The 14,745-nt window shown below is 49.9% G+C and overlaps 1 protein-coding gene across 1 annotated transcript; it reads right to left on the minus strand.

The window, feature by feature from the left end:
• Positions 1-659: 659 nt before the first annotated feature.
• Positions 660-12,165, minus strand: LOC128728998 (protein sidekick). The gene is made up of 13 exons (XM_053822647.1): positions 11,931-12,165; positions 9,719-9,817; positions 9,463-9,639; positions 8,281-9,156; positions 8,086-8,205; positions 7,798-7,953; positions 6,811-6,937; positions 6,257-6,744; positions 2,745-6,182; positions 2,398-2,676; positions 2,007-2,327; positions 1,496-1,890; positions 660-1,420 (listed from the first exon to the last, which is right to left on the minus strand). The coding sequence occupies exons 1-13, from the start codon at positions 12,163-12,165 to the stop codon at positions 1,181-1,183; spliced, it is 6,951 nt and encodes a 2,316-aa protein (XP_053678622.1). The 3' UTR covers positions 660-1,180.
• Positions 12,166-14,745: the final 2,580 nt, after the last annotated feature.

Below are 14,745 nucleotides of genomic sequence, written 5' to 3' on the forward strand. Positions count from 1 at the left end.
AAACCATTTTAGATAGTCCTCGATCTCGAACGATGTTCACTGTGAAGAAAATAAAAAAATACGTATGTAGTAACATATAGGACACAGAGCAACGTTTGTTAGTAAGTTATCATGCAATTTTATACACTAGCTACAAACCTACTTATAAACCAAGCTACACCACCAGTCTACGTAACATAAGCAAGTATTAAATCGATAAAGTAGAGTACAATCGAACACGACGTTCGCGTCCAGAATATATTTGTATATTTTACTTACAAAAATGGCTTGTTTTCTTAGGTTGAAAATACTCACATAAATGTCAAAAAGTATAAAATGGACAAAAAAATCTATTACAAAAATCGTAAAATAACATTATTCGCTTACAGGACGGCTCCGTCCGGAACACACAATTGTCCATTGATCTTATCATCAGTCAGGGTCAGTGGGCAATGGAGAAAAGAGACCACATATATACCTAACCGAAGGGCTGAGAGAGATCGGCCAACACACGGCCAAGCTGATTTCCTACGAATTCCTGGCTCCCTTTTATAAGTCTGCACAATTAGCCATCCCTTTATATGCTGCTCGCGTGCTTTTGCAACGCCACCTTTTCCATCGTTATCACATAGTTCATTCTCGTGTATAAGTAAGTTTATATGTACGTGTGATAAGTAAATTTCGCCCTTGTGAGAATTAACATTCAAGCTCCTATTTCCTAATTCGTTCATCATGTATCGCCACTTTATGGCGCCATTCAACAGGAAATGCAGCTGCTATTTCGAAATACAAACGGTAGCAGAAGTAGTAGCAGTGAGTATATGCTTTTAAAAAACCCTGGAATAGATTCTTTTTAAAGGACATTTTCCACGCTCGATACGTGTAACGCTAGATTTCTTAGATACGTACGAGCTTATTCTAAAAAACTGGTACTACTAATGCTACCGCTTACCGCTTTTGGCTAATAATAAAGCGATTATCTAACTCCCATTTAAATTATTCAGCTGTTTGCTTGATAGCAATTTAAAAGTAAAACAAGAAAACTATTCGCTTTACATTCGCTTTAGCTCGCAAAAGGCACAACGGAGTCCTCGTTTCTCTATCTAAGTAAAGCACTTTTTCTCTTTTCTTTTCGCAATACGCTTGTCCGAAAGTCGCCCACACGTTCTAGGTATCGTTCTAGATCAAACCGCGTCATCGCTCACACGAACGAGCTAAAACCCGGTAATGGTGCCCTCGAGCGTGCCATATTGTTCATAATAATCTGCCCCCCGTTGAGACTCATAACAGCTGACCCTTCTGGGTCCGAATCGGTGTAACTGGAATAGTTGCGGACCGGTTTCTGACGCTTCCAGGATTGCCGCAGCAGATCGTTGTTCACGTAGTGGTTGACGAACGAGTGCGGATCTGACCGGACGCTCTCGTTTTCGCTCTCTGAGGCCTACCGAACGAGCAGAAGGTTTGATAAGACAGATCAGATTGCTGCACCTGGTACAGTTGTCGGAGACACACTTACCTGTGAGTCGCTTGAGCTAACCTCGGATGGTTTCTCCGTGACGCTGCTATCGTCCGGGTTTTCGTCGTAACACTTGAGACTCTCTTCATCGCTGTGGTACGCAACCGAGGCCGGTGATGGTCGTGGAGGTGATTTACCCATCGAGGCAGCCGCGGCCGCTGCCGCTGAGCTGGAACCTGATCCTCCGCCCTTTCGACCGAGTATGGTACCGGTGCGACGACCCAAAGTGCTGTGAATCAGGGTGCCGGTGCCGCCACCTGTTCCGTTGCCAACACCGTGCAGCACGCTACCGTTTGCGGATGTTCCGTGGCGGGATCGGTACAGCTCCAATGCCAACTCTTGCCGCTCGTCAATCGACATCGCTATCGACTCCTCGAGTGTTTTCTGAACTTCTTCTACGAGTGAAAAGAGAACGTATTTGGAAAGCGTATTGGTAAGTAAACTGCACTAGGTGGCTGTCACGAGTAAAATGTCAGAATGCCAGATTCGCGGTTGTAGCAGTGTTACTCACGCTTGTACTTATAGCTCTTGCTCTTAACGCACAGCACGGCGACGACCATGATGACGATTACGATGGATGTCGCCGCGAGGGCTACCATAAACCACGTTTGTCGGTAGAATGGCTTCAATTGCAGGAAGCCATACTCGAGGTAGAGCTTCGACGGTGTTAGCACTGCGTCCTCCGAGTACACCGGACAGCTGATGCCGTACCGGTTGTACGAGATGACACGGAATTTGTACGCCGTTGAAGGCAACAGATTCTGAAAGCTAACGGTGAACTCCTGCAATGGCCCATTCGTCGTTCGTGCCACCGTCTCCCAGCGCAGATCGTCTATTGGGAACACCGGAACAGATAAGAATGTAAGATAAAATGGAAGAGAGGGCATAATAAGAGCACGTACCGCGCTTTTTCGTCTCAATGTAGTAGCCCAAGATAGGACCCTTGCCGGATTGGCCGTTGATCCAGTGCATCTGCACGCTGGCTTGCGACTTGCTGATGGTCAACTCACGCGGAGAACCAGGTGATCCATCCTGTGGTCCGGTCGTCACGTTGCCACTGATCGCTGGACCATAGTCGATGGTTTGTGCGCGAACCGTGAACGTGTATGTCACCTCTTCTTCGAGGTTTTGCACTAGCAGGCTCGTGCCGGTTACTTTCTGCTTCACCTGCTTGCTGAATTCTGTGGAGGGATTGGAAAAAAACCCGATGAGCATGAGCAGCAAGTAGATTAGCCAACAAAGAACTTACTCTCATTGTCCTCGGTTGTTTCGTAAGCAACGATGTAGCCCAGGATAAGTCCATTACGCTTTTGTGGCACGTCCCAGCTCACGGTAAGACTGTTCATGGTGATGTCACTGAACAACAGCTGCGTCGGTGGCCCAGGCAAACCGGCCAGCGTCTTAACCGTAATCGGTGCCGATCGTGGCCCATCACCGGCCGGATTGAACGCCAAGATCTGGATCCGGTACTCAGTGAACTTGTCCAGAAACACGAGATTGTGCGTGTTGTAGGACGCCGGTACGACCTCGATCTCTTCCTCGGGCGGTTTAGCGCGGCGTGGTCCTACACTACCAGCTCCATCCCCAACCGGAATTGGTTCAACATCCTGCGCGGACGAGTCCGTCACAAGATAGAAGATCTTGTACCCAAGCAACTCACCATTCTGCGTGTTCTGTCGTGGTGGGTTCCAGCGCAACCGCACTTCAGTTGGTGAAACGGCTCGACCCTCGATTCCGAGTGGTTCCCCTATCGGAACTGCTTCACCGACGTACACCGCGACTGGTGGTGATGGTGGTCCTGAACCCTGCGAGTTGAACGGTTGCAGGATGATCTCGTAGTTGCGATCCTGTGTCAGATCGGCCAACACAGCCGACACCTGCTGGACCCCGAGAACGTCCAGCTTGGGTGTACTCTGGAGCGCTGATGGGAAATCAGATAGTGGTTGATATAGGATCCGGTAGCCACCGGTGTCGGCGTCTCCATTCCAGGCCGCAGCTCGTAGAGACGTCCACTGGACACGCACGCTCGTAGTTGTAATGGGCACCACCTTAAGTCCTGTGATGCCTTCCGAGGGAGCTGCCGGCAATGTTCGGATCTGCACACTCTCACGGCTGTAGCTAGAAGGCCCCAGATCGTTCGTAGCCTGTATCCGGAACTGATAGTGCGTATGCGGTTTCAAGCCACTTGCGGTATATGCCGTGACCGCAGGATCCACACGCTCCGGGATAAGCGCCCAAGAGCCCTCATTCTCGCGACACTGAACCGTGTAATAGCGTAACGGTGCGAACCCATCCCGTCCTGGTGTCCAGCTGAAGGTAATCTGCTCCGATTGCACCTGCGAGCGTGAGATCTGCGGTGCTGAAGGCGCCTGTGGGATCTGCCTGTTGTTGGTGGTGTACACCAGTGCCACTGCGGTCTTGCCCCAACCTAGCCGCGTCTGAGCCGTCACACTGAAGAGATAGTAACGCTCAGCGAGCAACTGTGTAGCTCGGAATGTGCGATCGGATGGTGGGAACTCCTGCGTGAAGTTAAGTGCCTGCGAGCCGTTCAACAGGTACGTGACGCGGTACGCCAGTATGGCTCCATTAGGTTCATCTGGCACGTCCCAGATGATGCGTGCCATGCTGAAGGACACATCCGGGAAGGACACATTCGACGGTGCACCCGGTGTGTCCTCAAACGTCTGAATGCGCACGGGCGGTGTACTGAGAGCGCCATCACCAAGGCGCGTGTACGCCAACACCTGGATGTCGTACTGCACGTACTTTTTCAACTCAGTCAACGTCGCGGTGAAGGTGTAGTTGTTCGCGATCGTCTTGTGGAGAACGGGCGTACGTCCAACCGCCGATCCGTAGTACACCCGGTAGCCCTCAATCTGGCCATTCCTCTGTACCTTCGGCACCTCAGTCCACCGGACCACGATCGTCGTCGACGAGGTCGCATTGGCTTCAACCACAGCCGGGCCCATTGAAGGTACCGCCTCACGAGTTCTTTCAAAAGCGTGCGGGCTATCACCCGACTCACCGACCTCGTTGACGGCCGTCATCGCGATTTCGTACACCGACCATTCTTCCAGTCCATCCAGCACGTGTGAGTTCGCGGTCGGATCCTCGATCAGGACACTCCTGCCGGGTTCATTGGCGACGCGCATCGCCATCCCGCTGGTGTCTTCTTGCCCGCTATCCCCGAGCGGCCGGTCATCCTCTTGAATGTTCCGGTACGTAATGTTGTAGCCGCGCGGGTTGCCATACCACTCAGTTTGCTGAAGCGGGATCCAACGAACACGCAATTCGGTCGCACTCATCGCACGCACCGTGACGTTGAACGGCGGATGTTTCGGTCGAGCCTGTATTGTCTGGAAGTCCTTCGTTGGTTCGGATGGTTCCGATCGTCCAACGACGTTACACGCGATGATACGCAACCGGTACGCGGTGAACGGCGTTAATCCGAGGACCGTCACAGTGGATGCGTCCGGATCGTGCAGCTCGTGCACGATGAACCACGTCAGATTGCGGGCTGTCTGTGCCTCCACGATCCAGCTCGTGATCGATGAGTTGCCGTCGAAACCGGGCGTGAACTGGATCACCACCGAAAACGCCTCGATGTTGGAGAGAGCTAGCTGGTACGGTGGATGTGGCAACACCGGCTCGATACCGGACTGGATCGTCGCAATTCGAGGTGGTCCAGCACCAACCGCTGTCCAGCCACTAACCTCAAACGTGTAGTGTGTGGTCGCGGTTAGGTGTGTCACCTTGAGGCGTGTCTGTTCCGCCGTTAGGTTCACCGATCGCACCGTTTCTGGATGATCCTTGATGTAGTACCGCACCTGATACCCAACCAACACTCCGTTCGATCTTCTCGGAGGGTCCCAAGCCACGCTCACTTCACGATCCGAAATCCCACTGAACTGCAACGCGCTCACCTCATCGGGAACGTCCTCAAGGGTCCGCACCGGAACCGGAACACTTCGTTCTCCATCACCGGGATCGGTGAAGCATAGCACCGTCACGTTGTACGCCGTATGCTTGTCTAATCCCGCCAAAACGACACTCTGTTCGGCCAACGGATCTAGCAGGTTCGGTGGCACCGTCAACACCTTCATCTCCGTCTCGACCGGTTGCTCGATATCCCCGTCAGTCGGTTCGACGGCGATCACACTGCCACCTCCAGGAGATGTTCCTCCAACACCACCAACAGTACCGCTAACACTGAGACCGCTGCCTGTGGCTGGTGCCAGTGGTTTCTCGAATCGCCACGCCTGCAGTTTGTAACCCTGGTTGATGCCATTGATCTGCTGCGGATTCGGAGGTGTCCACCAGATCCGGACCGCCGTCGAATTTAGTGGTTTCACGCGCACATCCGTCGGAGGCGCCTCTGGGACACCCTCTTTCGTCTTAATCTTCGCCCCGTCAGTGTATGCTCCTACGCCCATGTTGTTGTAAGCCGCGATCTGGATCACGTAGTCCTTCCACGTGATCAGCTCCTGAATCAGGTAGTTGCGCTGAGCTTCGTTTGTGATATTACGATAATTCCAGGGACTCGCATTGTATCCGAACAACCGGTAACGGATGATGTAGCCAAGAATCTGGCCATTTCGGTGCTCCTCAAGCGGTGGTTGCCACTGGATAATGATTTCAGTGGACGAGCGAGCTGAACCGACGAACCCAACTGGTGGGCCAGATGGTGCTGCAAAAGGACATAAAGGATACACATCAGCATCAGCACACAACAACAATCCACGAACAGCTGCGATCTTGTACCTTCCTGTGGCAGCTTCACGACGTTGCTCGGATCGGATGGTGAACCTTCACCGACCCGGTTCATGGCGCTGACACGGAACTGGTAGGCAGTGGCCGCCTTCAGGTTCGTGAGCAAAATCCACCTAACATCTGCCGACACGTTGGCCGCTTCGGTGATCCAATTCAACAGCGGATCGGGTAGAGGTCCCAGTTCCGGAACCTCGCGCCGTTGTACGATGAATTTCGTGAGCTTGCTGTTGCCGTCGAAACCGGGTGTCCAGGATACGTTGATGGCGCGGTGTTGTGGTGCGCTGAGACGAACTGCTTGCACGTTAGAGGGAGCGAAAGGTAGCTCGATGACGCTTAGCCGGGCTGAGCGGGTTTCGTTGCCACCAGGCGAGGTTACGATGCAGGAGTACTGGCCAACGTCGGAGGGACGCACCTCGGTGATTTCAAGTGTTCCGTCACCTTTTACGCCTATCCGTTGGCTGTTTTTGATCGGCAGTCGACTACAACGAGACGGAAGTGTGATGAACCGGACAAGTGTGATGATCGGATCGGCGAGTGGAACTTACTTGGGTTCTCGGTACCAATCGATATTGTACGGTACAGTAGGGTCACTAGACACGCCACATTCCAAGGACGCTGAGTGTCCGAGCAAAACGGTGGTGTCTGCGGGCGGCCGAACGATTTGTGTGCGAACTACAATCGAAAGTGAGAAAGTTTTAGTGCAGTTGGGTCATTTTATGCTAATGGTATTTAGTGAAAGTGTTAAAGGAAGACAGGTCAGTGTCAGAGACTGACTTGCAATTCTTTCAACATTTTGAACCTACAAAAAATGTGCTTGTAGATCGCTCGAAAGCTTAGAAAACTCACACATCCAAATGTTCGCTAAGATCGCTAGTACGGTCATATGAATATTTATGGATGTTAATATATGGCTAAATATAAGACTTGGAGCATCGGAAAAGATTGCTTTAAGAGCATCAATTGAACTACATATTGCAAAATTTAGAACTTTTGGGTTTACTAACGAAAAAGATGGGGGGCTCGATAGCCGAAGCGTTAACGTGCGACACTAACACACGATACTATCAGGATCGAATCTCGTCTGAGGCTTCCCCGTACGCAGGACTGACTATCCAGCTACGTGAAAAATCCAAGTCATGAAAGCCTTCGCTTAGCTTAGCAACGCAGGCCTTGACCGTGCACCGGTTGTCGAGTCAATTAAGAAAAAGACGAACGAAAAAGACAAATATGTTATTGGAGAAATGATAATTATCAATAATTAGTTAAACTGCAGGAAATGTAAAGTTTTAAATTATTTAAATTGGTTTCGTTTTAGAGATGAAAATAATCGAACATTTTCAACAAATTCAGCACTTTATGAGGTAGCTCATTGGCGTCGAACAACAAATTCAAAATAACGATAAATTATGTGAACAGCGAAAAGAATAGATCCCCACAAATGTATACGTATAAGCTTAAAACTTAGAAACAATAAATTAAAATTTCAAGAATAAACTATCGTTATCCACACGACAACTCTTTTGTACACCTACCGAGTACGGTCAGATAACCGGAGCCTGTGATACGTCCAGCTTCATTCTCCCGCAGACAGGTGTAGAGCCCACTGTCTGATTCGCGAACATTGGACAACAACAGGTCACCTGAATCCAGGACTTGCACTCTGGCGGATGCCTCGATCGGGTACGTGTCTGTAAAGGAGTATTAAAAAATACATACTATTGAGTGTGAACAGCGATTGAACGAAGAGTGCCCAACAGCAGCTCCATCTGCAGGAAGCCCAGGTCGTCGCAAATGCACCTAAAGCCCTACGTAAATCGTACCATTATAAATCCAGGCAATGCTCGGCGTAGGAGCAGCGATAGCACGACAATTAATCGTGGCATCCTTCCCATCTAGGACCGTCTGATTCGTAGGCGGTAGCTCCATGATCGGTGTTGAAGCTGTGAATGATTGAAAAAGAAGGAAAGTAATGAGTCTGTGTCGGTCGAACGAACATTTGGCGAGTGGATACATACTTTTCACCTTCAACCACGTGTAAGCGGACTTCTCCCCAGCCTCATTGGACGCCAGACACTGGAACATCGCCGTGTCACTCATCCCAAGCTTGTAAATCTCGAGCGAATTATCATCCTGCACCGAATACCGACCAGCTGCCGGTTCCACAGGACGAGCATTCTTATACCACGTGATGCGTGGTAACGGTTCCCCTATCACGTCACACGCTAGAACGGTCCTCGACCCGTACTCTCCGAGTGTTTCAGTACGCAGAGGTGCCACGAACGTCGGTGGTTCCTGCACCGTGACCTGTGCCATCGAAAACACGATTGGATGGCCACCAGTGCGCATCTGCACCTGGCAGGTGTACTCTCCCGTGTGCGTCAGGTTGACGTGCAACAGCGTAACCGTCCGGTTCCACGGGTTCGTCTGCGTGTAATGGATGCCGGTGTTCTCGATCGGGATGCCATCCTTCAGCCAAATCGTCTCGAGCTCGTGCAGTGGGCGTGCGTTTGCGATGCATTCCAGCTCGACGGCTTGAGCGCCCCGGACCACCTTGGTGCTGCGCGGATGTACCACGATCTCGGGTGCGATCTCGGTGTACGGATTTCCGGTTACGTTTAGTCGCACGAAACCAGTGCTCTCTTCGCGTCCGATTTGAGTGTTAAAGGCCCGGGCCCGGTAGGAGCGGATGTCGTGTTCGTCCGCGCTAAGGATGATCAGTTGGTTGCTTGCCGTTTGAGCGTACTTGATGTTGTACTCGAGGGGGCCTTCGTCCGTTTGCCACGTCACTGACGGTGCCGGGACGGATTCGATGAAGGAGAGGTTCAAGATCGCTGGATAGCCGGATGATACCGAGACCACCTTCTCGGATAGGTCGTCGAACATGCCCATATCTGGAAGCATGGAATGGATGATCAGATACGTGCTTGGTTCTGCTATGGTCACCCATTTAATTGATGACAAGGAACCAATTGGTTTTCTCAGTTTTATCGTCCATAAGCTGCACTACTAACTATGCTTCTGTTGGTTCCGACAGCCCTACTAAATGCCGAAAGTGGTTAGATTCTGTCGGTTTCGCAACCGGATTGATGCATTAACGGTAGTGCAGCTCATTTCGCATGGATCATTGTTCTGGATCGGTTCCTTGTCACCAGGAAAGGAGCGCTCAATTGCTGTATGAGAGTAAAAACGGGACTTACACGCCACAACAACGTCGATCTTCTCGCTGAAGATAGTACCGGCCTTATTCGACGCTTCGCACTGATATGATCCGGCATTCTCGCGCGTAATATTCTGAATTTTCAGATACTGGCTGTTGCTGAAGTCCCCAACCGGAATGCTATCCTTCAGCCATCGGTAATGCGGCTGTGGATAACCTACAATAGATCAGGAAATTACCGACTGACATAAAACAGAACCAACGCTCCAGAATACTCCTCCGTCCTTTACCCATACCTAAAGCATGACACTGCAGGATCTTTGTGCGGCCTTCGCTCACGATCGAACCAGAGGACGACGGTTGTGTTGTGAATCGGGGTGCTTGTAGTTGCGTATCTGTGAAGCCAAGTTGAAGTGAAAAAAAGCGTGAAAAAATGCTGTGACATGATTTAGGAGTTATTATTAGAGCTCATGAAAGAGTATGCTCTCTTCTCGAGACCGGCGAGGGTGAATTCGGTAGGGGTTTTTAAAAGCAACAAAAAAAACAATTAAACCCGAGGCCAAATGCAACCAGAAGGTGAGGAAAGATGCCTCTCGAGGAGCTCTTGCCCCTCGCACACTCTAATGGCAGGTCTTCGTCTTTCTTCACCCGCGAGATGAATCAAGACGAAACCCCCACCAGACGGGGGTTGCCTAGTTTTGAGCTCAGTAATTCATCTTTCATCTTTCAACCTTCAACCGCTCTCTCGGGCGCACCACGGGTGAGTTGAAGTAGAAAAGCGTGCAGAAGAAACAAGGCACACTCTGGGTTTTTGGCTTCTGATTGTTTAGGTTAGATGTGTAGAAGACCAAAAGAAGGCACCGTGAGCAAGAAGCTGAACTCAGAACACAGCCACCCGGTTTGTGAAGAACCTGGGAGCAGGTTATGAAATCGAAACAAAACTTCCCTCATCCCTCCGGCTGGATCTCGGGTGGAATAACACAAAAAGGGGCAACATAAAAACCGAATGGGGAAGAAAAACGAGCATAAAACATGGGCTCTAGCCGCATGTTTCGATGAACTCTGAGACTCGCGTATGCAACTTCATGAGACGGGTTCTTCTGCTGTTCGATCCGGGGGAGTGCTTCAGGGAAAGGGCGCCTTCTGGAAGGGCGACGGAGGAAACTTACATGGGAACTGGTTTTTCAAACCTCCCTCTCCCTCGCCCTCTCTCTCCTCCTACATTCCCCTGTATCACATCTACTTAACGACGCTGTGTTTTTTTCTTCTCTTGCTTCCTTTCTTTCTTGCCTCTTTTTTTTTGTCTGTGCCCTTTTTCCTCCATCGGTTCTTCTTTGTGCCGTTGCATACGGCCTGTGTGTTTGAGGTTCGAAGTGATCGCTAGAAGAGATCAACACACACACACACGCAGACCCACGAGTGCTCACACACCAACACGCCACGGGTGCATTGGTTACGGTTTGTTAAGATCGATCGATCTTCAAGAATGTTCACTTTTTCTGTTTCATCTCCAGGCTGGCGTACATAAGCGGCCAGATAGCGAGCAACGAGGAAGCTGAGGAAACTCGATATGACGCGCGTTTGTTTGCTTATTCTAACACGATTGCATCAGCGCGGCTAGAAAAATGGGCACTTTTCTCTCCCTTTTTCCCTTGGCTGCGTGGCCCGAGCATCGGTTCCCGTAAAGAAGGGAGCAGGATTTTTTTCCCCCACGCGAAGCTCGATTTGTTTGGTTTCCGAGGTGTGGAAAACTTAGCGGGGAGGGGTTGGGGGTGTGAAAAACCCCGCCTGGGCGGAGGGAAAATGCTACCAGAGCACAAAGCTAAATCGCCAGTCCCCATTTTGCTTTGTCGAAGAAAACCCAAAAATAACACGCCCGCCCGTTTTTGGGCTTCCTCTGCGGTGTTGTTAATCTGATCGATTGGAGAAGAAAGCTAAAGCCTCGGGCAGGTGTTGGGTTGGGCTAAAACCCAGTAAACCCATGCCAGTTATGTGGGGGAGGGCTTTTTCTCGGGGGGGGGGGGGGGGAGGTGCATGGAGGGCGATTGCGAAACTACGCTCGAGCTCAATTATCCTGTGCTAGTTCGAGAAGGCGAGCACGACAGGAAGCACTTAAACTGCTGCTCAAACACAGAGCTGCCCTACTCCTCCGTTAACGCCCTACTGCTTGAGCTGTGTGTTCCTAATCTTCGTTTTAAACGTCGGCTAAAGAAAAGCGGCCATTTACAAACGGACTTCCTTTGGTTGTGTTGTACAACACATCCTTCATTACTCAGCAATGATGCTTTTCCGTCTGTGTGTCTATTTGATCAGCAATAAATTATACAAATGTAATCGATGCAGCCGTACGGGAATCTCCCCCCATGTGAGGGCTCGTTTTATCGCGAATCAAACACCACGAGGCAGGTGTTTATGGACAAAACATGCCCTTCAGCTGGTGTGATAAGATTGAAATGCCATATCGGAGGATGTTTCGCAACAACGGAAGGGGTTTGTTGTTTGCCTTACCCGGTGCTTGGCTGAAACTGGCCACACCCGAGGTTGCTGGATTCCTCAGAAGGCAAAACAGCATCATGGCGAACATCAGCACTGCCCTTAGGTCATAGGGAACGTTCCAACACCTTCGCAATCGTCGTCTTCCACGGCGTCGTCTCTGAGATTGCAGCGGTTGATTTTCGCTTGTGTCGTCATCGGTCGATCCTGCGGTGATCCGCGGCAGTGCCACATCCGGTTCCGGTACCATCGTCGGAGTCTGATGTACACCTCTTTCACCCTGAAGGACCTCACCGAAGCTCAAACCCGTGACCCATCGAGAACGGTTGATGGGTGGACGTTCTGGTTCCGTCACGGATGTGGGCCGTTTTTCCGCTACTCTGACGTCACGCCACTGATTGGCTCGCGAACGGACACTTGGCCGCCCGACGATCGTTCGGGTTGTGTTCGCACACGCATACAGGCGCGCACACGGGCGCATACTGTACAACGCGCAGTGGTTCTATATCGCGATTGCGTTTGCACGATTTGCAGTCAGCAAACAAAAAAACCGCAACGAACACACACACACGGGTGTGCGCGTTGCAAGCGAGAGAAGAAAAAAACTGCGAGGAATGTAGGACAGCGCCGGGAATGTACACGCTCACATACTCGCATGAATGCGGTTGATGCATAGGTCCCGTAAACGCGTTTTTCAGCCCGGTGGCAAGGTGCACCTTCACACTACGTCACCTTTTTCTTCTTTTTGTTTCGTTCACCACTCGCACACCCACGCAAAACGCGACGCCGTTTCGCGGTGATGGAACGCGCGCGCCCCAAGCGCAAACAAACAATACGCAGCGTTTGTATTTTCCGCGAACGCTTCTTAGCCCCGAGGGCGAAGATTCACTTGGATGGGGTTTGGGAGTTTGATTGCTGAAGGCAGTATTCGCTGATCGATGATTGGGTGGGCATTTTCCACGGGCGTTCTTGGGCGACCGCGAGCCCAACAGCCGCGTTGATTGTGTTACGCTGGTGTTGCATCGGGCATGATCACACGCCTGCACGTAATGGGCACGATCACGTACGGGAAGCAAACATGGACGCGTCCATCCCGCGGGACGGATTGTTAGGTTTATTTTTCACACACTAAAACAAAACGGGTAAAATTGACGCGACACACGTAGCACGGTAGCGGTCGTAAGGCGAACGGTTCGCGGATTAATGGACGGATCACAAACTTATGAAATACACACACGATGGCCACCAAAGCCACGGACACGCGACCGATCGACGCGCGCAGGTCCGTTTTTTTCTCCTTACTGGCGTTCTTTTCAAACCATTCGCAGAACGGTAACGACGGTTGTGAGGGTGTGTGCGTGCGTGAAGACAAGGTCAGGTCAGAGCAATTCACGGATTCACCATCATTGAGCGACAATCGTTTCTTGGACACAGGTTAAAGCACACGTTAAGGCAGACCTCCTTAAAACCGACACAGATTACTTGTGATTCTGTTAAAGTTTTTGATTTCTACCGCTTTATTCTAGCTTGTTTTAAATGTTGCCTAGTTGAACTGTCAACGATTGCCCTATCTCTAACTTTAACTACGGACTGCGGAACTACGGAGCTAGTGATGGGTCTGAAAGAAGTCGGAACGAGAGCTCCGCTCTGATCTAGATCGGAGCATAGGCTCTTTGGAGAGCTAAAAGATGCAATAAAAAATATTAAATTTGAATAACTGTCAGTTATGGAATTAAACATTCAAAAAGGATAGCTGTGTTTTTAATTTTACACTAGTATCCTTATCGTACAGTAGTGCATTCAACATGAGTCGCAAATATTTATTAAATTTTTATTTAATAGGAATGTTTGAAATTGTTTATTTTGCTGTTCAAAAAAAAATGTTAATTCAAAAATGCCGTTATTTGCTTGCGTTTTGTACGATAATACTTAGGTGTCGAATGTTACACCAATACATATTCTATTTTGTAGAAATAATGAAATAAATTATTCACTATGCAATAGAAAAAGACAAATAATTGCGTTGTATATGAAAATGTATTAAACACTATAAATACAAACCATACGTTTTTTGAATCATTGCTTTTAAAAACATTAAATAATAACATTTTGTGAAGAATGCTGAGTACTGTGCCAGACTTTGGCGTAGTTAAGGCGGATTTGAATATCATTGATATTGCATAAAAAGTCGTCTAAAATAGAGTAAACAGGAAATCATATGCTGTCCACATTTTATGAACCAACAGCTTTGAGGCAATCGCTAGTGCTCTTTCTGCGTGGAACGTGATAATTGATTTGAAAAAAAAACTAACGCCACTTCCCAATGATTAGCCTCCCATTTTTTTACAGCATCTAATTAAATGTGAGTGTGTTCAAGTCACTTGCTTGGGATAAATAAATAGATCCAATTCCATCCTCGATGAACAACACGTTACACGCCTTATTTTAGCGCTTCTATCACCGAACCAGCTAGCAGACCCGTCTCCCAGCGTTTATGCACGTGCTGAATAAATTACCTTTCCGTTTGCTGGTGTCCCCTCAAGTTCCCCAGTCCGGTTGCAGTCCGATAGCAGCAAATTACGCATGGTTGGGGGCGTTATACCCCAGCAGTGGCCGGTTACCTTAGGCCAAGTTCAAGAGTACGACCGCCGGGAACCTTCTGCCCGCATCTAGGCACCACCATTTTCCGGTACGTCGCATTTGAATAGATAAAACCGCGCACACACGCGCTTCCAGCTCTAGAACGGTTCCACTGGAGGTGTCGAACAATGCGTGTACGATCCACGATGATGGTTCTTCACCTCACGAGACCACCTATGATGGGAAGGAT

Source organism: Anopheles nili, chromosome X (assembly GCF_943737925.1).
Source record: "Anopheles nili chromosome X, idAnoNiliSN_F5_01, whole genome shotgun sequence".
NCBI classification, from domain to species: Eukaryota; Metazoa; Arthropoda; class Insecta; order Diptera; family Culicidae; genus Anopheles; species Anopheles nili.

Excerpts from the sequence above, each read along its gene's own strand:
- LOC128728998 (XM_053822647.1), bottom strand. The coding sequence starts at position 12,165 with ATGGTACCGGAACCGGATGTGGCACTGCCGCGGATCACCGCAGGATCG. Across the intron at positions 9,157-9,462 it reads GATCGACGTTGTTGTGGCGT|ATATGGGCATGTTCGACGAC; the intron begins GTAAGTCCCGTT and ends CCATGCTTCCAG. Across the intron at positions 2,677-2,744 it reads AACAACCGAGGACAATGAGA|AATTCAGCAAGCAGGTGAAG; the intron begins GTAAGTTCTTTG and ends ATCCCTCCACAG.